General features: G+C 35.6%; 1 protein-coding gene across 3 annotated transcripts in view; it reads left to right on the forward strand.

Moving 5' to 3' along the window:
* Nucleotides 1-18,658, forward strand: part of MGAT4D (MGAT4 family member D) — a 152,250-nt gene extending 133,592 nt beyond the window's left edge. The window contains exons 10-16 of one of the 3 annotated variants that reach the window (XR_012477010.1): nucleotides 679-786; nucleotides 8,163-8,356; nucleotides 9,513-9,591; nucleotides 9,698-9,779; nucleotides 12,263-12,375; nucleotides 14,428-14,562; nucleotides 18,196-18,658. Coding sequence is in view for 2 of the 3 variants with exons in the window: in XM_074229263.1 (XP_074085364.1) it covers nucleotides 679-786; nucleotides 8,163-8,356; nucleotides 9,513-9,591; nucleotides 9,698-9,779; nucleotides 12,263-12,375; nucleotides 14,428-14,442 (591 nt within the window). In the remaining variant the exon portion in view is untranslated. Of the gene's footprint in view, nucleotides 1-678; nucleotides 787-8,162; nucleotides 8,357-9,512; nucleotides 9,592-9,697; nucleotides 9,780-12,262; nucleotides 12,376-14,427; nucleotides 14,619-18,195 lie in introns of those variants that run through there. The other 2 variants (XM_074229263.1, XM_074229264.1) reach the window with 2 other exon arrangements.
* The last annotated feature ends 4,546 nt before the right edge of the window (nucleotides 18,659-23,204 follow it).

The raw sequence follows: 23,204 nt of genomic DNA on the forward strand, positions 1-23,204 counted from the left end.
GGAGACTTGTTTTCTTTTTAAATCCAGCCTCAATTATTTAATGAACTGTGAGATCTTAGGCAAGTCACTTCACCCAGTTTACCTTTCTTTCCTCATCTGCAAAATGAGCTGGAGAAGGAAATGGTAAAATATTTTAGTTTCTCTGCCAAGAAAACCCCAAATGGTGTCACACAGAATAGGACATGATTGAAATGACTCAACAACAAATATTTACTTTTCAAAATATATTGAATAGAATTTAAATTTTCTTTGACCATTCAAAGCAGTGGCATGGGGTTATATTTTTATGCCTTCAGTGTCACTGTCAAGTGCCACCCTTTTTACTTATTAAGCTCCTATTGGATGCCATCATATACCACGGTTAGCACTAGTATTCAATGAAAAGAAAAAGTTGATCTTTGCCCCGGAGAAGTTCACAGCCTAATGGAAAAAATAACATGTAAACAGTAAATATCATTCCACAGTTAGGGAATGCTGGCTAATAAAATTCTGCATAACAGGGATCTTGGCAGTATATGCTTGAGTTAAACATTTTTATCGTACAGCTTTTCTCTAAAAAGATATCCAGTCTCACTACTAATCAAAGAAATGTAAATTAAAATTATTTATTGGTAAATTATTCATTCATTTAAATTTCTGTAATTGTTTTTTCCATTCAAAAATGATTTCTTTTCCCAGGTTCACTGTGAGAAGCAAAAACAAAAGCTACGCATTCAATATAAACCTTCTCTCTTTCAACACGTGGGAGTATATTCATCATTGCCTGGAAAAATGCAGTATTTGCTAGTAAGATATTTTCCATTTAAAATTGGTTCCTTTTTTTTCCCAAGATATTTTTTGTTTAATTAGATAGCTTTGATGAGAGTCTGTTTTAAAGTTTTGAAGCAAAAACAATGTTGGGCTTAGGGTCAAAAGAACTAAGTACTTTTACACTTAGTAACTGTATGACTGACTATTGAGTCTCTGTTTCTTCAAGTATATAATGACGATATTATTACTTGGCATTCTCTACCTCACAGATTTGTTGTATGGAGAATTATATAGTTTGATACAAATGTTAATTTCATTTCAAAACTGTTCAGAAAGTATGTTCATAAAGTGGAAACATTTACTAAGTCATTCTAACCAGATGGAGATATTGGAAATGAGCAGTCTTTATTTTATGCATATATATTAAAGTATGTTAAGTGAAGGAGACATATAAACACAAAAACCAAAATAATGCATTTATGAATTTTAACAATGCTCTATATGATGAAACAAATGCCATAAAAAATAAGTAAAATAATAAGAAATAATGAAATAATAAAAATAAGTGCCATCCACTCAAAGGACGGTCTTATAACTGTGTACTGGGCAAGTCTGTGATGTCATCCTGATGAATTAAGACAGCTTTGCTTACCTATTTTTTATCATACCTTACCTCTTCTCTTTTACCTGCTTAGGATGTTCCTTAATCTCTCTGGATTTCAGTTTTTGAATAGGAACAAAAAATATTTTGAGACTTAGAGGTTGAAAATTTAAGGTAATAGAGCATTGTGATCATGATGGAGTGGCTGAGAGAAGCAAGAAAGAGGCAACATAACTGAATTACAAGAGGGAATTTCACTTTTTCCATCTTTTTTCTCTAATTAATGGCCAGAAAATCTGGGGAACAGAAGGCAGAGGGTTTGAATCAAAAGGAAAGGACTTGACAGTTTGGTTGGAGATGGGAAGAAATTCATTGGGATGGGATATAGAAAGATGTAACCACTGGAGACCTTGTACTTGGTGTGAGAGATTTGGGGAAGCAGATTCCACAAAATCGAGATGCCAAATATCCTTTACAACTACTTGCACAGGATTGACAGTTACAACTCCTGATAGATATCCAAGATCAGGTAGAAGTAGCTAAGAGGAAAAAAAAATAACTCCCTGTAGGTGATATTTAAATTACATTGCAATTTTAAACTTCACTTCTTTGTTATTCTAATTCAACACACATACATATATTTATTAATGTTTCCTACACCTCAATTTCATGCAAAGATAGTTTTCATCATTCATTCCTTTTGAGTTCTACATTTTTGTATCACCCTATCCTCCCCATGTCAGCAAACAATCCGATATCAGTTGTACATGTAACAATTGTATTTAATATACTTTTATATTAGTCATGTGAAAGAGTAGTCAGAACTAAAGGGGAAAAACTTTGAAGAAGAATGAAAATAAAATAATTTTTTAAAGTGAACATAGTATGTAGCAACCTTTTAAAAAAGGAATGGTTGTTGTCTAAGGTGTCTTCATAATATTTTTGGAAGTCCTGGTTTCTGTCTATCATTCTCTAACCAAACCCTGAAGTTTGCATCAAGCCAAATAATGATCAAGAAATCTGAGGAGAGGGAGCAGGTAGGTGGCGAAGTAGATAGAACATCAGCCCTGGAGTCAGGAGGCCCTGAGTTCAATGCTGACCTCAGACACTTAATAAATGCCTAGCTGTGTCACTTTGGACAAGTCACTTTTAATACCATTGCTTTAAATAAATAAAATTAAAAAAAAAAGAAATCTGAGGAGAAACTGCAGTAAATGACTTCTACTGCAGAACAGTATAAAAGTCAAGCCCGAGCATGCTAGGTTCAAGCTGAGAACAGAGATTGCCGGGGTTATATGTGACCTTGAAGTTTCCATTTTCGGGAAGAAAGCCACAGGACTGCTAGCTGCCAGGGTAGCCCAAGCCTAGGGAGTCTGGACCCTGATCCTGTCCTGAAATGCCAGAGGGGCCCTGAGGATCTGCTGCTCTTGGGATCCTCAAAGATCCACAGTGGAGCCTATTCTTAGGAGTCAGAGGCTTGTCGAGTTAGTAGGCAAGATTCCTCTTGCAAGTCCAAGGTGGTCTGTTCTACCCTAAAGAACAGCAAGAAGAGGAGCTAAAGTGGGAAAGATGAGTAATTTCTAAAAATGGTATTCATTATCTAACTCTGTAACAACTGTTACCAGAAAGTCAAAGGGGAAAAAAGGGATTTTCTATAAGGACTTTATAAATAGAATCAAAACAAAATATTTTTCAAAATAAAATAAAACCTCTTGATGATAGATTTGGAAGAATAAGTCACCTAGTCCAACAACTACCATTATTAAAAACATCCACTATGTGCTAGTCATCTTGCCCTCATCTAAAAAATCTGTTTGTGGAAAACAGAATAGACCAAACATATCAATGACTATATGAGAAAAAAGAAATGTTAAAATAAAATCAATACAAGAGATAAAATACCTGACACAAAGAACACTAACAAAGAACTTGACTTGAAAAATAGGTTTAAAAAAATTAGAAAAATCAATGTAATCTTTAAAAACTTAAAAAAAATTAAATCCTGAACAGTACATTTCATGTAATCATTTCATGTAATCATAAATAAAAACTGGGAAAGGTTGAAAAAATTGATCCTGTGTAAATATGAAGTAATACTTTCTTCCATTAAAAATTGATAAAATATACAATTTTAGAGGGCACTGAGAAATTTGAACTAAAAGAGTAAAATAATGAGAACAAGGAGAAAAATGTGACTAAGGATAAGTGACACTGTAAAGAAAACTGACTTTGAAAGGCTTAAGAACTCTGATCAAAGCAAAAACCAATCATGTTTCTGGGATAATACTGCTTGTTTTAAGTTATATAATTTCCTTTAACCATCCCTTCCCTCAGTAGTGAACAGTCAGGTGTATATTGTACATATACAGTTGTGTTTAACATGTTTACAGATTGGTCATTTTCTAGATGAGGAATTAGGATTAAGGGAAAAAAAGAAAAACATGAGATAGGAAATAAAAACTTAAGAGAATTTAAAAAAAAACAAATGTAGTGTTAATTCAGATTCTGTAGGGTTTTTAAAAATTTTGTTTTGTTTTATTTTTCTTCCTCTGGATGTGGATAGCATTGTTCATAGCAGGTCTCCTACAGTTCTCTGAACAGCTGAGAAGATTTGCATCCATCATAGTTGATCAGCTCACAATGTTGTTTATGTATACAATGTTCTCTTGGTTCTGTTTGCTTTGCTCAGTATCAGATCCTGTAATTCATTCATTGCTTCTCTAGTGTCTGACCATTCATGGTTTCTTATAGAACAATAGTCCTTCATAACATTCATTTACCATAACTTGTTCAGCCCTTCCCCAGTTGATGGGCATCCCCTCAATTTCCAATTCTTTGCCACCACAAAAAGAATTGCTATGGATATTTTGGTACTTGTGAGACTTTTCCCATTTTTTTTTTAGGATTTTGCAAGGCAAATGGGGTTAAGTGGCTTGCCCAAGGCCACATAGCTAAGTAATTATTAAGTGTCTGAGTCTGGATTTGAACTCAGGTCCTCCTGACTCCAGGGCCGGTGCTCTATCCACTGTGCCAACTAGCTGTCCCCCCTTTCCCATTTTTTTAATGATTTCTTCTGGATATTGGCCTAGTACTGTATCAAAGGTTATGCTCTTTTGGAAAAGTTGCATATTGCTCTCCACTATGGTTAGATCAGTTCACAACTCCACCAGCAGTTCATTAATATCCCAAATTTCCTGTGTCCTATCCAACATTGCTCATTTTAATAATCTGATATGAGGTAGAAGTTCATAGTTTTTTAAATTTGCATTTCTCTAAACAATAATGGTTTGGATTATTTTTTCACGATGAGAAATAGGTTTAATTTCTTCCTTGGAAAACTGTCTGTTCAAATCCTTTGACCATTTATCATTGACTTGTAATTTTATAGATTTGATTCAGATCTTTGTATATTTTAGAAATAAGTCTTTTATCAGAAACTCTAGCTTTGAAAATTGTTTCCCAACTTTCTGTTTTCCTTCTAATCTTGGCTGCTTTAGTTTCATTAGTGCAAAAACTAGGGGCAGAGCCCAGATGGTGGTGAGAAGCTAACATTCTCCTAGGGCTTTTCTTGACACTTTTAAATGAAGCATCTACCCAGATAACTCAAGATATTGTGGAGGGTCTTCAGTAAAGATCTATCTCTGTCGGGATAAAGCAGAGATATAATCCACTGTAGGTAGTAGAGCAGGAAAGCTGGAAAGTCAGGGAGAGACACAATACATCCCATATACCAGTTCAGCAAACCAACTTGAGAGTAGGCCAACTGGGAGTGTCCCAACCCCAGATAAAGTCTGAGCTCTGTTAACATTGGGACTACATAGGCAACACCTTGGCAAGCATTAAGCCAATGACCAGTTCCCAGTCCAAGCACAAAAACACTTGGGTCTATACTCCCTGTACCCCAGGAGTGGTGCTCAATTATTAAAATGAGCAAATAAACCAAAAAAGTGCTAAATATACAGAGCCACTATTCAGATAATGTCGATAAAAATGCCATCTCAGAAGAAAGTAGTGACAGATTGCCTACATGTTTTTGACCTCAAATCCAAAATCTCATGGAAGAGCTTAAAAAGGATTTTATAAACCAAAGAAGAGAGGAAGAAGAAAAATGGAAAAAAGAATTGGGAGTCATGCAGGAGAATTATGAAAAATTGGGGCGGCTAGGTGGAGCAGAGGATAGAGCACTGGCCCTAGAGTCAGGAGTACCTGAGTTTAAATCCAGCCTCAGTTGGCTAGTTGTGTGGCCTTGGGCACACTTAACCCCATTGCCTTGCAAAAAAACTTTTTAAAAAAAGAGGGAAGGGGAGAATTATGAAAAATTGACTGAAGATATAAACTTATTTATTTATTTTTTTAGACTTTTGCAAGGCAAATGGGGTTAAGTGGCTTGCCCAAGGCCACACAGCTAGGTAATTATTAAGTGTCTGAGGCTGGATTTGAGCTCAGGTACTCCTGAACCCAGGACTGGTGTTCTATCCACTGTGCCACCTAGTCACCCCAATCAACTTCTTTAAAAGTAAAAATGACCAACTGGGAAAGAATATAACTCATCTAAAAGTAAATTAGTAAAAAGTAAAAAGGGAATGCAGTTCATTTAAAAATAAAATTAACCAACTGGAATAGAAAACACAAAAACTAATTGAAGAAAATAAAATCCTAAAAATTAGAATTGGACAAATGGAAACTGATGGCTTTTTGAAACGCCTAGATTCTATCAGACAAAACCAAAAGGCCTAAAAAATAGAAGAAAAAGTAAGGAACCATTTAGGAAACACAAACTACCTGGAAAATAGATTCAGGAGAGATAATTTATGGATTATTGGTCTACCCAAAAACCTTGATCAAAAAAATAAATAGTCTGTAAAATATCCTTCAGGAAATTTTCATGGAAAGCTGCCATAATATCCTAAGAAGAGAAGACAAAATAATCCTTGAAAGAATCCACAGCTCACCTCCAGAAAGAGACCCTAGAATTAAAAACTCCAAGGAATATTGTAGTCAAATTTCAGGATTTACAGCTATTGAAGAAAATACAAGTAGTGAAAAAGAAGCAATTTAAATATCAAAGAACTCCTATCAAAATTACACAAAACTTATCAACTTCAACATTAAAGGATCAGATGGCCTGGAATATGCTATTCTGGTGACAAAGGACCTTGCATTACAACCACGAATTAACTACCCTGCTGAATTCATCTCATTATTTCAGGGGAAAAGATGAACTTTCAATCAAATAGAGAAATTCCAAAAAAAATTTCTGACGGAAAGACAAGAATAAAACAGAAATTTGATTGTTAAATACTTAAGAGATGTGTAAAAAGGTAAACAGAAAGGGGGAAAAATGTTAAGAACAATAAACTGTATACATCCCTACAAGAGAAGACAATACTTGTTACTCTTGAGAATTATATTTCTCTTAGAATAGTTAAAAGGAGCAAATAGAGAGAGAGGATATGGGCATAGGATGATCACAAAATGTTGAGCCTTTAGCCAATACCTTAAAGAATGAGGGTTGAATAGAGTTGTTAGGATTGTACTTAAAAGATATGGCTATAAATGAGTCATGAAATGATGATGATTATGAGGGTTGTCTTTTTATTAGGATTGTGAAAGAGAAAGTATTTAGAGGGTCTGTTCATAATTAAATCATGAAGTGATCTTACTTTACTAGATATTTTTGTTAATGAGGTTTGTAGTGCAATAGGGACAAAGAGAGAATGTACTTAGAAGGACTGGACATAAATAGATCATGAAACAGATGAGCTGCAATGAGTACACAATGGGGGGGTGCAAATGGTTCATGAAATGATTTTGCTCTACATGATACTTTAGCTCATAAGGATTATATGTCCACAGAGGTTATTAGAAAAGAGGGTATGGTATACTTTGATTAGAATTTGATGTTATTTATGACTCTTGAGAAGTGTATTTTTAATAAGATAGAAGAGGGAAGTGTCCTTAAACAGTGACTAAGGCAATGTTGCTTATTAATCATTCAATTAATTAACCTACCCTTGAGATAGGTAATTTCAGGACAGATAAAAGTACATTTTGACAGAGGGTTGTAGGTACAAGACAGTTAAATGAAGAAAGAAAGGATTATACTAGAATAAGCCTAGGCTTTAGAGAATTATTAACAACACTTGAAGAGGAGGTGTGAACTCTGAGTAAATCCTGTTCTCAACAGATTTGGCCCAAAGAGGGAATAGTATATATTCTCAATTGGGTACAAAAATCTATCCTCCTCTACAGGGAAGTACTGGGAGAGAGGAGGGGTAAGGGGAAGAAAAGAGAAAATTAAAAGTAAAGTTAAAATTAAAAAGAAAAAGGGGAAAGAGAGGAAAACATTGTTGAGGAGGGTTAAGGAGAAAAGAAAGAGAAATGTGTATGTGATCTTAACCTAATAAATTCTTGTTGAATTGAGTTCTGTTTTGGCTCTTTGACAACTCTCAATGATGACTGTGATTTTATTGCTTTTTAGGTCCATAGCTGAAAGGTAAATCATAGGACATCTAGTCCAACCTCATGTTCCAGATGTGGAAATTGAGACCCAGATTGATTTAAGTGACTTATCTAAAGTCACCAGAATTAGAATCCAGGTGCTCTGTTTCCTAGCCCTATTTTGAGCTCAGCTCAAATATCAAGGCTTCCTATCCCCCCTCACCCCTCACCCCGTTATGCAAACTAGTCATAGAACCAAGAAGAAAGCAAGCGTAGTTGGTAATAACTACATATTACTTTAAACTGTGTATATTTGCACAATGTGAGCAAAACTATATTTATTTTAAGTCATTTTTATTTTTGGTTACAGGACACTGAATTTTTAAAACAGAATGGAAATAAATTTGCTCCCAATCCACCTGCAAATCTGGTTACTACTTTGAAAGCCTATAAGGAGTATTATTTGGAAAATGCTTATCTAAGAAAAGGGTTTTTCTGGGCTATCTCTCCAAAAGCTGGCGATTATATCCTCATTCATTTTCATAAACCATTGATCATAAAGGAGTAAGTATTACTGCAAAAAACTTTACTTGTCAACGTCACAATGCTTTTTTGTTGGTTTTCGAAATGTTCATTCTTTTTGCCTTGCCAATTTGACTCTTTTTACCACCTTCTCCTTCTAGATACATTATCTCTTCTGGATTTTCCTAACATTCAGTCCTCTTGCTTTTCTTCCTGTCTGATCACTTCTTAGTCTCTGTTGCTGTTTCATTTTAACATGTCAACCCCCCCCCCCCAACTTGTGGCTGTTCTCCAATCTAAGGTTCTGTCCTAGGACCTTGGTTTTAAGTCTCATCTTCACTCATACCCACATTCAGTCTCTCCTGGAGCTGCAGTCCCAGTGACCAATTGCTCCTTACACAGAAATGTCCAATAAATTCAACATGCCCGAAACAGGAATCATTTTTTTCCCTACTCTATAACCCATTCTTTTCCAAACTTCCTTACTTCTTTTGAAGATAATATATTATCCACATATCCAAATCACTCCCTAAATCTTGTGTTCTGCCCAGATGCCACCTCCCCACTCATGTAGCCACCAATTTAGTCTAGACTCTCCATTACCTCTCTTCTAGGTTATTGCAACCATTTCCTGGTTGGACCTTCTGCCTCATGCTTCTCCTCACTGGTGTATCTTACACATATTTTCTGAAATGCTTTTCCTTAATCATAGATCTGATGGAGTGCCTCCTGTACTTAATCAGATTCAGGTACTTCCTTTAGGATGCAATGTCACTTTCTCTGCTTGGTTGTGAAAGGTTGACATGACCTGACCCCATCCTATCCATCCAGACTCATTGGGTATCACTCCATCTGTGATCCCTCCAAACTATCTGGCCTTCTCCCTGTATCTCATGATATGTCATCCCCCATCCCTGTTCCTTTATAATAGAGTCCTTTCTCTCCTCCTTTCCTCACAGAATCCTTCACTTCCTTTAAGACTCAAGATTTCTTGACATAACAAGGATGTCAGTGAAATACACAGTCCACTAGTTATCCCTCACATTTCCCATCTTTCTTGCATAAAAGAATCTGAAAAACAGTTATTGTCTTTGAATTTTTTCTTTGTACAGTTTTATTATCAAAATCATTATTCTGTCACTTTTCTATAATTTGCTACAATGTATAGTTTTGTTTTTGTTTTTTGGGGGGGGAACAGGTATCTTTTTGCAAGTGGAAATCTTCAACATCCTGGAGATATGTTAATCAATACCATCCTAGAAATTTTACCTGAAAATGTAAGTATGTACCTTCAGATTAGAATGTTCAGAAACACATTTTATTATCACTGTGAAACAAGAAGAAACCATTAAATATATAAAAATTTTTATTTATTTCTTGCAGGAAGCAGATTATTTCTCAAATTTGTTAAGAAATGGAAGTAAATTTGACCTCAAAGCAACCAATAATGGATTTTTTAAAATAGGTAAATTATCTACTACTATCTGGAGATTGAAAGAATTATTTCTTAAGAAGATTAAGAATACACAAACCTTAAGCAGATTAAAAACAAACCTGAGTTGTTGAAAGGTCTGCAATACCCTGAAACCATAGAATCAATGGATAATGTGGTATGCATTTTTTTTTGTAATAAAGAGAGGTACAGCACATGCAAGGGAGTGAATAGTGATAGAACTTGATTTTTTAAAAAAATTGTTCTTGTAATTATATATTGAGAACTATTTATTCTTCAGTTTTTCATTCTCTTCCTTGAGATGGGCTATGATTTCAGTTCATTATACTGAATGAGAACTGAAAGAAGGTAAGATTGTTAAGCTTTTGTTATTCTATTCCTCCTCCAATGTAATTGTTTTTAACTTTTTACATGCTAAACTTATATTTAAATATGTAATAATTTGCACTATTAGGCTTGTATATAGATATAAAATATACATTCTACTCTGAATTCAACCATATTATACAATTGGTTGAATTATATCATTGTAGTATACAATTGAAGTGGGTCATTTATGTGCTATTAAAAAATCTCATCTATTCAAAAAACTTTTTCATATCATTTATTACCTTCTTTTGGAATTATGAGTATATTCATTCACTTCTGTTAACATTTTTGTCAATACAACTGTTCTTATACCAGAGATATTTTCTTTTCTCCACATAGTGAAATAAAATGAACACACACTTTGAGCAAAAACTAAACAACATGCTATCCACATTTGAAAGTATTTGCATTATTTTGTACTGTAGTACCACCTCTGAACTAAAACTATAAGGGTCACAGTTAAAGATCTAGAAATGACTTCAGAGGCCATTTACCCTTACTCCTTTGGTTACATAAGTCATGTCAGAGATGGGATTTGAACTCATCCACTGATCCTCAGGATTAGTGCTCTCTCTAGAGAACTAGATGGTAATGTTGACTTTTTGGAACCAAAATTGGTCCTTGACTTTAATCTAAGTTTAATTGCCTTACAGGTCTTATTTTCATTTGCCTTATTATAGTAGTATATAGTAGCAGAGTTTATTATATTTTAAGTTAATACTTTCTTATTCTGCATCAGTATATTTGGTTAATGAATTTGTTTTTCTTAATAGGTGAACATCTTCACATCTATTTCTATTATCACTAAATTGTCAGTGTGCTTTGCAGAATGTTTTATTGCACTCCTCTTGACTACCTTTACCTTTTTTTATTGCAAGACAATGAGATTAAGTGACTTGCCCAAGGTCACACAGCTATGTCATTATTAAATGTCTGAGACAGGATTTGAACACAGGTTCTCCTGACTACAGGGCTTGTGCTCTATCCATTGCTTCACCTAGCTGCTGCTAACTGTTCTTTCACCTTTAGTTCCTTTATTTTTTACCTTTTTCACTGAGGGCTCTAAAAAATACTTTGGTTTTTTTTTTATTTTTTTATTTTTCTGAGGAAGGACCCTGTACTCAGCTGTAGTTCCTCTTTGGAAACACCATGGTGCCTTAGAAACAAACAACTGATTTGGAGGCAGAGCACTAGGATTCAAGTCCACCTCTGCTACCTGTGGAGCTTCATCTATAAAATGGTGTTGGGCTTGTCATTGTATTTGAATCTTTGCCCCCCCCAATAGTGATTGCTTTAATAAACACTTCCTCATTAATTGATTAAATAACCTCTAAGATCCTCTTCATCTACTTTACTTACTTGACAACTTAAGGAGACTAGAGTGTAGTAGAAAGAATGTTGTGAAGCTGTGTTGAATCCCATCTTGGCCGTTTGTTGTGTTTAGACAAGTCACTTAACCCAGGGTTTCACTTTTCTCATCTATCTGATAAGGGGAAGATCCATTGCATTATTAATATTGCTAATTTACTTTGGACTGGACTCTAAACCTCTACTTTAATGTTCTTCCAAACTGATCTGCCTGTTAGCTATTTTACTGCCCTAAAATCCTCATTAGTCTCAGTGAAATAATGTAAAGTGCTTCTGGTGCTACATCAACTGAGCTTACCTTTTCCAAGAATTCTTTTGGAAGTTTTTTTTCATATATTTTTAGTGTATTTCCTTTCTAGTGAAGTAGCCTTTTTTATTTTTAAGTTTGTTTTTTTTTTTTAACGCTTGTTTGTTACATAGTGCTCTCCTCTCTGGGGTCTCTTTCCATTTCATAAAAATCTAAAATTCTCAGTAACTCCATCCCTCCAAAAACAATTTAGTGAAATCATCTACTAAATATAGAGGGAAGCCAAGTACAGTTTTATGTTAAAGCAGATGAGGGGAGACTGCTTCCTAAACTTATAAAGGCCTCTATAAATGTGGACTTTTATTGTTCACTTAAAAGGAGTTTTTGAAAGAGCAGCAATTATATAAAAGCAAATTCAAATAATTGACATAAATCATAAAACAAATAGTCAAAGTTCTTTTAGTCTTTGTTAAAATATAATCCTTTTTTTAAAATTCCTTACATTTGATAGATACATTTGAAGATGGAGTAGTACAAGGCACCATCAGTTCTGCAATAGGAAAAATCAAGGCTTTTCGTTTAACTGTGCTATCAGATTCACCTGTGTGGGTCATAGTGAGAGAGGTAAGATTAAAATTAGCATTGCTCTAAAATCCCCTTTACACATGGGATGCAAGTACAGTCTGAGCTTTAGGGCACTTTCCTGGCATTGGCTGAATAAAGTGAAATTTTTCCTCAGAAATATTGCTTCATTTTTTAACATCAATGAGAATTCCCTTTTACTTTAAATTAATATAGAAGATTCATATGTATTTTTAACCATGCCTTATGTCTATTTCCAAATTGTTCATTGTCAACAGAACACAAAAGAAATTTTAAATAGTTTCTGTAAGTCATCATAATTGTTTATTAATAATTTTTTTAGACAATGGTGATAAGTAGGTTTCCTTATGATAAGAATTCACCTTTGATATCATTAGATTTTCATCACATCATTATTAAAAGTATTATTAAACTTCACTTTGCATGTCAAGAATAATATTCTTTATTAAAAAATTCTGAGACATAATTGCTAAGTAATTTAGAATTAAGTCAATTTATTAATAAAAGGATGTCCCTTTGGCTCTCTCTTAGACTAAAGGCCATCATAGCAGGAGGGTCACAGTTTCTATATCCTGTGAAGAGTAAAAGTCATCCAGAATAGGAATAAACTTTGATTGCTTAACAATTCATGAATGAATATTATTATGAGGGGCTAAGAGTGACATCTGACTGAGACACTTTATCTGTCCCCAGCCATGGGCAATCTATTCAAAGAATTTATTCCCCACCTAGACTCAGTTGAATACAATAGTTAATGCATCTGGATGGAGTTTGATGCAAAATGTTCAATCTTTTTTATCAGCAATGTTCTTCATGGGAATGAACTTTTTAAAATTGGAAATTTAGAAAAAGGTGGAAATTCTGAATCTCATCAAAAATTGGTTCTTTTTTTAAAATTTTTTTTAAATCATTGGTTCTTAATGATCATTTTTTTCTCAGGCAACTAAGATTCTAAGAAATTGTGTCTTATCTTTAATCACACAGTTGGAAACTGTAGTCTTGCTGGTGTTTCATCTACTTTCCTCCTCTTCCCTACTCCTTAAGGGTAGGAACTGTTTTGTTATTCTCTTTTGTAGCCTCAGCATCCAGCACAAGATTTATGTATGTAATATGTTTTCAATAAGTGCTTTTTGAATTGAAAAGAAGCTAAAATTTGGTCCAGATATTCAGATCTAGAATTAAAGGACCACTGTCGTTGCTGAGATAATTTCAGAGGAAGGGCAGAAGCAGCACATAGCACACTGGGGCTGGATTCTTTGGGAGATTTCTCAGAAGTCCTAGCAAACAGGCAGGTCCACACAAGAGGTGGTAGATTGTTGGCAAATAAGAAAGAACTAAATTATGTCTTTTCCTCATGTCAAGAGTTTCCATGTTCACAGTGAGTAATCTATTTTGTAATAGATTAATACTAATCTATTTAGTATCTACAGTAATCTATTTTGTTTTACCTCTGTCATATCAATATTGTTCCCTTGAGAAGTTTCTTCATGCTATAAGGAAAACCAGAAGACTGAAAATTTCATCAGCTAAAAAGTACAATTTTCCTTTTCTTCACTAGCCCATAATATACTATTTCAACTGCAAGTCAGAGTGAGCTGAATTCAACAGATACCTTGTATATTGGAGAGTGATTAGGAGAGAAAATGAAATCTTATTTGTAAAAGAAAGGAAATAGAATGTCTTTTCTGTTTTGCATTCTTTAGCTCATTTTTATCTTCAGTGGGGAATGGAAAGGAATGGTATAATCTTTCAATTAATACATTTCCTTTTTATGGCATGGACTGACAGGGTGATAATATCACTAGCTCTGATTGTGACATCAGATTTGTGTTATACACTGATAGTGTAAAACAACCATTGTGTCCCCTAAATTAATGTGCTTTATTAAAGTAGCAATGACATGTTCAAAAAAAGTTGGAAAAAGTTCTAAAGTTGGAAAAGCACCAGGATTGTGGAAGAGTGTGGTTTAAAGAATATCATGAAAATAACTACCTTAACATTAGTTCTTGGTCCTTCAGATAATCTGAAATTATTTTCAAATGATAATCGACTTCTCTTCTGTTTCTGTTTCAGATGGTTATCAAGTAACATAAAACACTAGGAATCATGCTTCATTTCAGAAATCTGCCAACAGACTACCTTGAAAATCAGACTATCTATTGTTGTGAAACAACTGGAAATAATTATTGGGGGGGGTCACCAGCAACAGTAAGCTATTTTTTTTTAAGTTTTTGCTAGGCAATGGGGTTAAGTGGCTTGCCCAAGCACAGTTAGGTAATTATTAAGCGTCTGAGGCCGGATTTGAACTCAGGTACTCCTGACTCCAGGGCCGGTGCTCTATCCACTGTGCCACCTAGCCACCCCATCAGTGAGCTTTTTAATATAAACTTTTGAGAATTTTTTTAAGAAACAAAATCTAACCTTTTTATGAAGAATATTTTTGCCCTGGAGAGCCTGAATACTAAGCAATTATGTGTAATATAAAAATAATGAAGTCAGGAACTTTTAAAAAGTTAATGATATTTTCATTCCTTTATTAATATATATCTATACAATGTAGATACATAGATATATAGATTATACATATTTTATATATATATATATATGTATATAAATAGTACCACTTAAATTTATATTGCAGCTAGAGTTTGTAAACTTGTCAAAGTTAATCTTTCACTGACCATGTCTGGGCCTCCTTGGGTGGAAACCAGTCACTAATTTGGGCATAAGCTGGAGAAGTGGCAAATTCATATTAAGAGAGTGGCCATAGGGGTGGCTAGGTGGCACAGTGGATAGAGCACCGCCCCTGGAGTCAGGAGTACCTGAGTTCAAATCCGGCCTCAGATGCTTAATAATTACCTAACTGTGCGGCCTTGGGCAAGCCACTTAACCCCATTGCCTTGCAAGAAACCTAAGAAAGAAAAAGAGAGAGAGAAAGAAAGAGGCCATAGAGGTTGTACAGCACCTGAACCATGCCTTCAGCCAAATATTGAGATCACTTTCTATTCTTGACATTTCTTCTCCTGCATTCTTGTGCCCCCTCTCCCCACCATGTGCCCTATCACCTGCAATACCTTACAATCAGATAATTTTCACGTGGTGCTTGTCATTCTGTCTCTGTTTCCTTTGTTAACTTGAAGAAAATCATGCATTAGAGGGCAGCTAGGTGGTGCAGTGAATAAAGCACCAGCCTTGGAGTCAGGAGTACCTGGGTTCAAATCTGACCTCAGACGCTTAAAAATTACCTAGCCATGTGGCCTTTGACAAGCCACTTAACCCCATTGCCTTGAAAAATCTAAAAAAATAAAAATCATGAATTTGTTAATCTTTTTAAATGAAGTCTTCTGAAAAGTGTAATAGGTTATTTGTAAGGTAAAAGCATGAGTTTATAATGGTTTACCTGAAGTTCATATCATCTTTCCTTAAGGGGAAAAAAAGGACTTTTAATTTTGCTGTCTTTCCCAGGACTAAGAGAGTGAATTTCAGAAAACTTCTACTCTTTGATTATAAAGAATATTTAAAAAATTATATATTTTCTGCTTAAATTTTTTATACATATATATACATTTTTAAATTTTAGATTGAAATCTTTTACATTTCTCTATCACCTAGAGTATTAAGATGCTTGGGTGGGGGTGGTTCAGAATGGCATGTTTACCTAATAGTATTTCTATCAATGGTTCTTACTTTCCTCTACTAATCTGAGGATGGTGCACTTTAAGAGATAAAAGTTCATAAAAATTCAAGAAAACATATGAAATAATATGATAGTGGGGTGAGGGGGAAATAGTTCTGTCATTTTTTTGTACCTTAGAACTATAGATGAATGTCTTCCCCCATTAACATTTTAATGATAACACATTTTAAATATATTTTAAGCTTAAAATATGAGTACCTTTAAAAATTTATATATATGTACATATAAGACAGTTTAAATTTTATTTTTAAATTATAACTACAAAATCTTTGTTTTCTTGTTTCTTTTTTATAATAAATATATGTATATGCAGTGAACTATTGTCTGATAAAAAGTAGTTTTTCAACATCTTTCCCCTTCTTCCAAAGGCTAGATTAGGTTGGAGTGTGCTCAACCTAACAAAACACCTTTCTTAGCACCTCTCCTCTTCTATCAGAATTAAAGAAGCTTATTCAATATCCAATTCACTTATTTCACTTTGATTTCACAAACCAGAAACCACTTTTAAGATTTACAAAAAGAGAGGCAGCTAGGTGGTGCAGTGGATAGAGCACTGGCCCTGAAGTCAGAAGTACCTGAGTTCAAATCTGACCTCAGACACTTGATAATTACCTAGCTGTGTGGCCTTGGGCAAGCCACTTAACCCCATTTGCCTTGCAAAAACCTAAAAAAAAAAAAACCAGATTGACAAAAAGAGCTACAATATTGTATTATTATGATCTCCTTGGGAACAAGTTGGGCACTCTAAATACTAAGAAGGCAGGCAAGGACCAGAACAGTTGATGAAGCCCTCATGTCATGTTAAGGTATTAAAAAGATGGTAGAGTTGGAATGATGCTCCAGTAGTCATTGTCATGGAACCTCTCACTATTCTCAGAGAAGTCTCTCGGAGAAGAAATTGTGGAGAAAGTAGAACCAGGGAATTTCTCATCAGCCACTCCCTGTACCAAGACAGGCCTGATCCCTCCAAAAAGTAAAGAGCATCATTTTGTAAGGCAGAGCCGTAGTTAAAGTAAGGCAGGAGACTAGGATAATTAGGATAATATTTTTAAAGGAAATTATCGCCTGTTTCTTGTTATCTCTTTTTTGAAGAAACAGCATACCATTATGAACAAAGGATGCTTAGCAATTTCTATAAGGTTTATAAGAAAAACCTCAAAATTAAAATAAAATTCTAAAAGGTGGGGATTATAGTTGAACAGATTTTTATTTTCTGCTCTATAAATTTATATAGCCTCTGGTATGGCATGTATTTATAGCAATTAAGGCCAAAAAAGATTTCATTTTATTAAGTTAGAGCTTGAATATTTAGTAATAAATGTCTACTCAGGGTCACTAAAAGAAATTGCCAAGAAAATCTTTGGGTCTTCTTGAAGTAAAGGTTTAAAAAATATCACTTAATTCTATTAAAGATTTATCACATATTGGGTAATGTTTCTAAAATCTTGGATTCAAATTGGAATCTCTTGTCTTTTTTCCTGTTTTCTTGCCACTTTCCCAAAGTTTTAATTTTGAATCGGATGTGTTTTCTTAACAGGTATTACACGGGAGTATTATAATAATGACATCTCTTGGCTTTATGATTAGATTCAATTGTCTATCAGAATCTAATCAACCAAATTAGGACAGCATTGTCCAGTCAAGATAATTGAGCTTTTTTCCCTTAAAAAGATGGTCTTTCTCTCAGCATGGTTTAATTCATAGTTGTCAAATCTAATAGTCTGTCATCATCCTTTTCAATCTTATCTGCTCTATTTGATGCTGTCGACTACCCTCTCCTCTGGGATACTCCTTTTGAATTTTCATGACAATTCTCCTGGTTCATCTCCTTTTATGACTGTTCTCAATCTATCCTGGCTAAACTATCACACTTCAATAATTCTGGGTCCTTCTCCTTCCTTGGTACTTTTAAAATATTCTCAGTGATAGTGTAAAGAAATTATGAAGAAACAAAGAGAGAGAACTATTGGAGAATACAGTCCTGGAATGTATCAGGTACTTATGTATTTAATAAATTTGACATATTTGACAAATTAGAATTCCCCAAAATATTTTATTTTGTCCTATCAAGATAATATAGTTTTAGTATTACCTGTATTCACTATAATATAGGTGTTCCTCACATTGATTTTTTCCATTTATAGAATTGCTAAAACTAAGGGCTATGTTATGAAAATCTTGACTTGTGGAATACTGAATCATTGGGCACATATACCTTTGCTTCTGCCTCCTAATCCTCCGACAGCACCAGATAGCCATGGGCTGCAGCAAAGCTATCTCCTTCTGAAAAGCTGGGACCTTCCAGAACTTCCCACTCCTTCCTCATCTAAAGTATAACAATTGTAAGTTCTAATGCAGCAAAAATGACATTAGTGCTGCCAATATAAATCAGTAGGCAACTGAAAGATGACTGCACTTCCACCTTAGCCTACCTTGTACCGTTCTTCACTATGATCTACTCCACTCCTACGGAAGCTGCTCTAAGTCATATTATCAGTTCTTAGCCCTACTGAACCATTGACCAGATGCCTAGCTGTCCTAGGCAGCCTCTGCAAGGAATTCATTGATGTCACCATGTTGGTTGAACTCAAATATGTGTTATTTTTTTAAGCGATGTAATGATTTTATATTAAAAAAACTATATCTTTTGTCCTAGTGTTCATGTCACCTCTAAGTTTAGATGTTCATCCCTTCTAAACTAGATACCATGAGTCTTTCCAATTCAAATCCATTAGCATTTAGGAAAGTATATCTACCTGCATCCTTCTTTTGAAGTGAATAGTAACTGCAGGCATCAGGAATATGATTATCCTCGTGTATAAGACATTGCCAACAGTAGGACACATTCGCGTTTCAGCTTCCTCAGGACTCTCTGAGTACACTGACATGTTTGGGTCCCTGAGCACCTAATTACCAGAGCAGGATTCTGGTACCTCCTGAGCCCCGAGCTCTCCTTTGCTCCCAGAAGAATGCTCGCCTAGGAGAGGTAGAGCTGCCGCTTTCTGGTGTCTTCCCAGAAGACCTCCCTATTGATAAAGGGTAGAATTCCACAGTAAACTGCATTTGTGTAGCCAGAGTTGTGTGATGGGTGGTATCTGCTCTTTGAAAAGGCATCCACAATGAACCAGGGAGTAGGCTAAGAGCTCCTTAGGGCGAACTTGGCCTGCCTAGATAATGGGGTGAAGAGATGTGTGAAGAGAGATAGCCAGAAAAAATGCTTACTTCCCTCAATGATAGGAAGGGCTATAAATTCCCAGGACTTCTGTGCATACCTTTATTTAGACCTGCTTTTGTAAGAGAATTGGGCCAGGCTCATAACCCCTTTGGGCTTCCATTCCTCAATTGTTTTTTAAAAACGAAAGAGCAAGTAGTTTATAGGGTCCCTGCAAGTTAAAAGTGTATGGACTTATTGTGGCACCCCTTTTTAGCTCTGGCTCCAGATTTCCACTTGCTAGGACTGGCAGGTTGTTTTTTTTTTTTTAATTTATTTAAGGCAGTAGAGTTAAGTGGCTTGCCCAAGGTCCCAGAGCTAGGTAATTAAGTGTCTTAGGCCACATTTGAACTCAGGTCCTCCTGACTCCAGGGCAGGTGCTCTATCCACCCAGCTGCCCCCACAGGTTGGGTGTTTAGAAATTACTAATTTTAACTCCAGGGGGCTAGGGATAACCCTAAGGGTTTGAGGTTTCTGGTGCCATTGTTAATGAGCTTCCATCCAATATTCTCAAGTCATTCAAGAAAATTCTATTAGCAGCTAGGTAGGTTGGCTAGTGTACAGAGTCAGTAAGTCTTAGAGTCAGTAAGATTCAAATCTGGTCTCAGACATTAGTTCTTTGACCCTGAGCAAGTTCCTTAACCTCTTTACCTTAATCCACTGGAGAAGGAAATGGCAAACTACTTTATCCTCTTTGCCAAGAAAACCCCATGGACAGTATTGGTATGCTATGGCCCACAGCATCAGAGTTGGATGTGTCTGAATGACTGACCAACAATTTACTAAGGTATAGGAAGAATAGTAGATAAAAATATAATACTGCTCTCCCCTCTCCCAAATAAGAGAGTATTCTCTATCCTTGTTCACACAAGCTTCACAGGCAAAGTGGACCTGAATTTAAAGTTTAAGGTTAAACTACAGTAAAGAAAATGTGAAATCGAGGGGTACTTCAAGGTTACTGGCCCTGGGAATCCTTTTCTCCAATTTTGGAGTCCTCATGAGATTCTCCTGAGAAAAAACTCCCTGCTGGTCCCTGAGGATCAATGCCTTCTTTGAATCCATAGCCAGTATTTCTGTTTTACCTTATTTTGGAGACAATCAGAGTTAAGTGGCTTGCCCGGGGTCACACAGCTCAGGTCCTCCTAACTCCAGGAACAGTGCTCAGCCACTATACCAACTAGCTGCCCTAGCCAGTATTTCTATCACAAAACAGCAAACACTGAACTAGTCTTGTCTTACCACCTCCATTTCCTCTGTTGGGGGGTCACTAGGTGGTACACTATGTGCTGAGCTGGGTGACCTTGGGCAAGTCACTTAACCCTGCTTGCCTCACCTCCAGGACCATCTCCAGAATGGTATCTGGCCACTGGAACCAGATGGTTTCGGAGGAGACAATGAGTCTGATGACTTAGCAGGCACCCCCACCCCCTCACTCAAATACAATTCATGTGCTTGTCATGGCATCACTTCCCCCAATATCACAGATTCCTTCAAAAATGAAGGGCAAATAAAAGAATTGGAAATCAAGTAAATGTCCTTCAATTGGGGAAAGGCTTAGCAAACTGTTGTGGTATGTGTATGTCATAGAACACTATTGTTCTATTAGAAACCAGGAGGGACGGGAATTCAGGGAAGCCTGGAGGGATTTGAGAACTGATGCTGAGTGAGATGAGCAGAACCAGAAAAACACTGTATACCCTAACAGTAATATGGGGGTGATGATCAATCTTGATGGACTTGCTCATTCCATCAATGCAACAATTGGGTACAATTTGGGGTTGTCTGTAATGGAGTAATACCATCTGTATCCAGAGAAAGAACTGTGGAGTTTGAACAAGGCTCAAGGACTATCCCCTTTAATTTAGGAAAAAAAAACTGTTACCTTGTTGTCTGATTTTGTTATCTCTCTTATACTTTGCGTTTCTTTGGGAATATGATTAATCTCTCATCGCACTCAATTTGGATCGATGTACAACATGGAAACAATGTAGAGACTGACAGATTGCTTTCTGTGGGGGCTAGGGTGAGGGAGGGAGGTAGGATTGGGGGAAAAATTGTAGAACTCAAAAATAAGTAAAATCTTGAATTTAAAAAAAAAGAATGAAGGGAAAATATTTCCTCTGTCACCAACCACTACCACTGTCTAGCAGATTTTGCTACTGCCTGTTGAATTTCTTGGTTATTTGGATTCCGGCCTCTCAGAATACTCATTTACCTGACATCTGGGAAGAATGGTGCCGTGCTAGAATATGTGAGAAGTAGGGCAGCTGTCCTTACCACTGCCCATCTCACAACAGTTCTGTCTCCCTTCTAGCCAAGGGGGAGAAACCTCAGAGATCCAAATCATGCTTTTTTTGTGTGCAAACTCATTTCTGCCTCAACACTTGCTGAGTCATCAGTCCTTCTGGCTTCCCATACACTTTGGAGACCTTTTGTCACAGCACAGTAGCAGCTCCTCAATCGTCATGGCTGGAAAAAGAAGCTTCCCTAAATTCTCTGTGCTGGATTGGAACTAACTAGGAATCTCTGCAACATGCTCTGTAGCATCTACCAGGAAGGGAAAATCCAAGTGTACTCTAGACTGGCTCCTCATTGACTAGTCTCCCTTTATATTATGAATATGAAAACCTCAAAAGCTTTGGCAGTAAAAGGTTTACTCCTTTCACTAAAACATGTGAACATTATTTTAGCTCATAATTTACAACCAAAAAGTCAATATGAATGCCAAAGACAAGCTTAAACTTTTGTAAAATGTGAGAAGACAAAACAATAGCAATCATAATATAGCAGGCAAAACTTGTCATTTCTAATGCTTTTCCCTTTAAACAATCATTCTTTGTTGAATTGGTGGACACAATAATGATTGAAAGAGGATTCTTTTTTTGTTTGTTTGTTTGTTTTTTTAGGTTTTTGCTAGGCAATGGGGTTAAGTGGCTTGCCCAAGACCACACAGCTAGGTAATTATTAAGTGTCTGAGACCAGATTTGAACCCAGGTACTCTTGACTCCAGGGCCGGTGCTTTATCCACTATGCCACCTGGCAGCCCCTGAAAGAGGATTCTTGATCAAGTTTTTTATGATTATTTCTCACAGAGGTGGATACTGTATGAAAGAAAAATACAGAATTTGACAAAAAAAGTCATTACTTTATGCTGTTGGGAATTGGGAGAGGAATTAAAAGTGGCAATCTTATACTAAGTAGGATATCAATTGAAGATAAATCACGGAAAACATGCTATGGATATAATTTGTTTTTAAGAATTTAATGAAATAAAATGAAGAGTTCATATTTATGCAGTCAACAAAATACTTTCTTTGCAAACCTTTGAGGAAGATAGTACAAATTTTTATTTTTTTTTTTTTTAGGTGAGAAGAAGAAATCTTTTTAGGACAATTTCTGATTCCATTTCCCTGGTTTCTATATGGAGCACTGAAGAAGTGCCTCATTGATTCCCTCCCTGTCCCTTACCACAGTCAGCTTCTTGGGTATAATGTTTGTTCTTGTTCATATTCTCTCTTTATGACTGATATCTATAGCCCTATTTATCTTTGAAGTTAGAAACAAAGGATCCCACTTGGAAGGGAACTCAGATGCCCATTCAAATTAGGTGTCCTAAAGTCTTCATACAAATCTGAGCTCTTAAAACTCTGGTAATCTTTGGGAATACTCTACATGTGTACAAAAATACTCTTATATTACATCTTCTCTAGTGAGTCTGCTGTCTTCTTTTGGAGACTTCAAGCAAGTGGCAGACTCACCATTCTTGAGAAAGCCATTTCCATTTTGGACAGCTCTCATTAGAAAATTTTTCCTGACACTGAGCATAATAAATATGAAACTTTGTGGGTTTCATTGTTTCTTGTTTTGCCTTACAGAGTCAAGAACAAACCTAATTCACATTTAACATCAAAGTCCTAATTTTCCTCTTGTTAAACATTCCTC

The sequence above is a fragment of the Macrotis lagotis genome, chromosome 3 (genome assembly GCF_037893015.1).
Source record: "Macrotis lagotis isolate mMagLag1 chromosome 3, bilby.v1.9.chrom.fasta, whole genome shotgun sequence".
Taxonomy (NCBI): domain Eukaryota; kingdom Metazoa; phylum Chordata; class Mammalia; order Peramelemorphia; family Peramelidae; genus Macrotis; species Macrotis lagotis.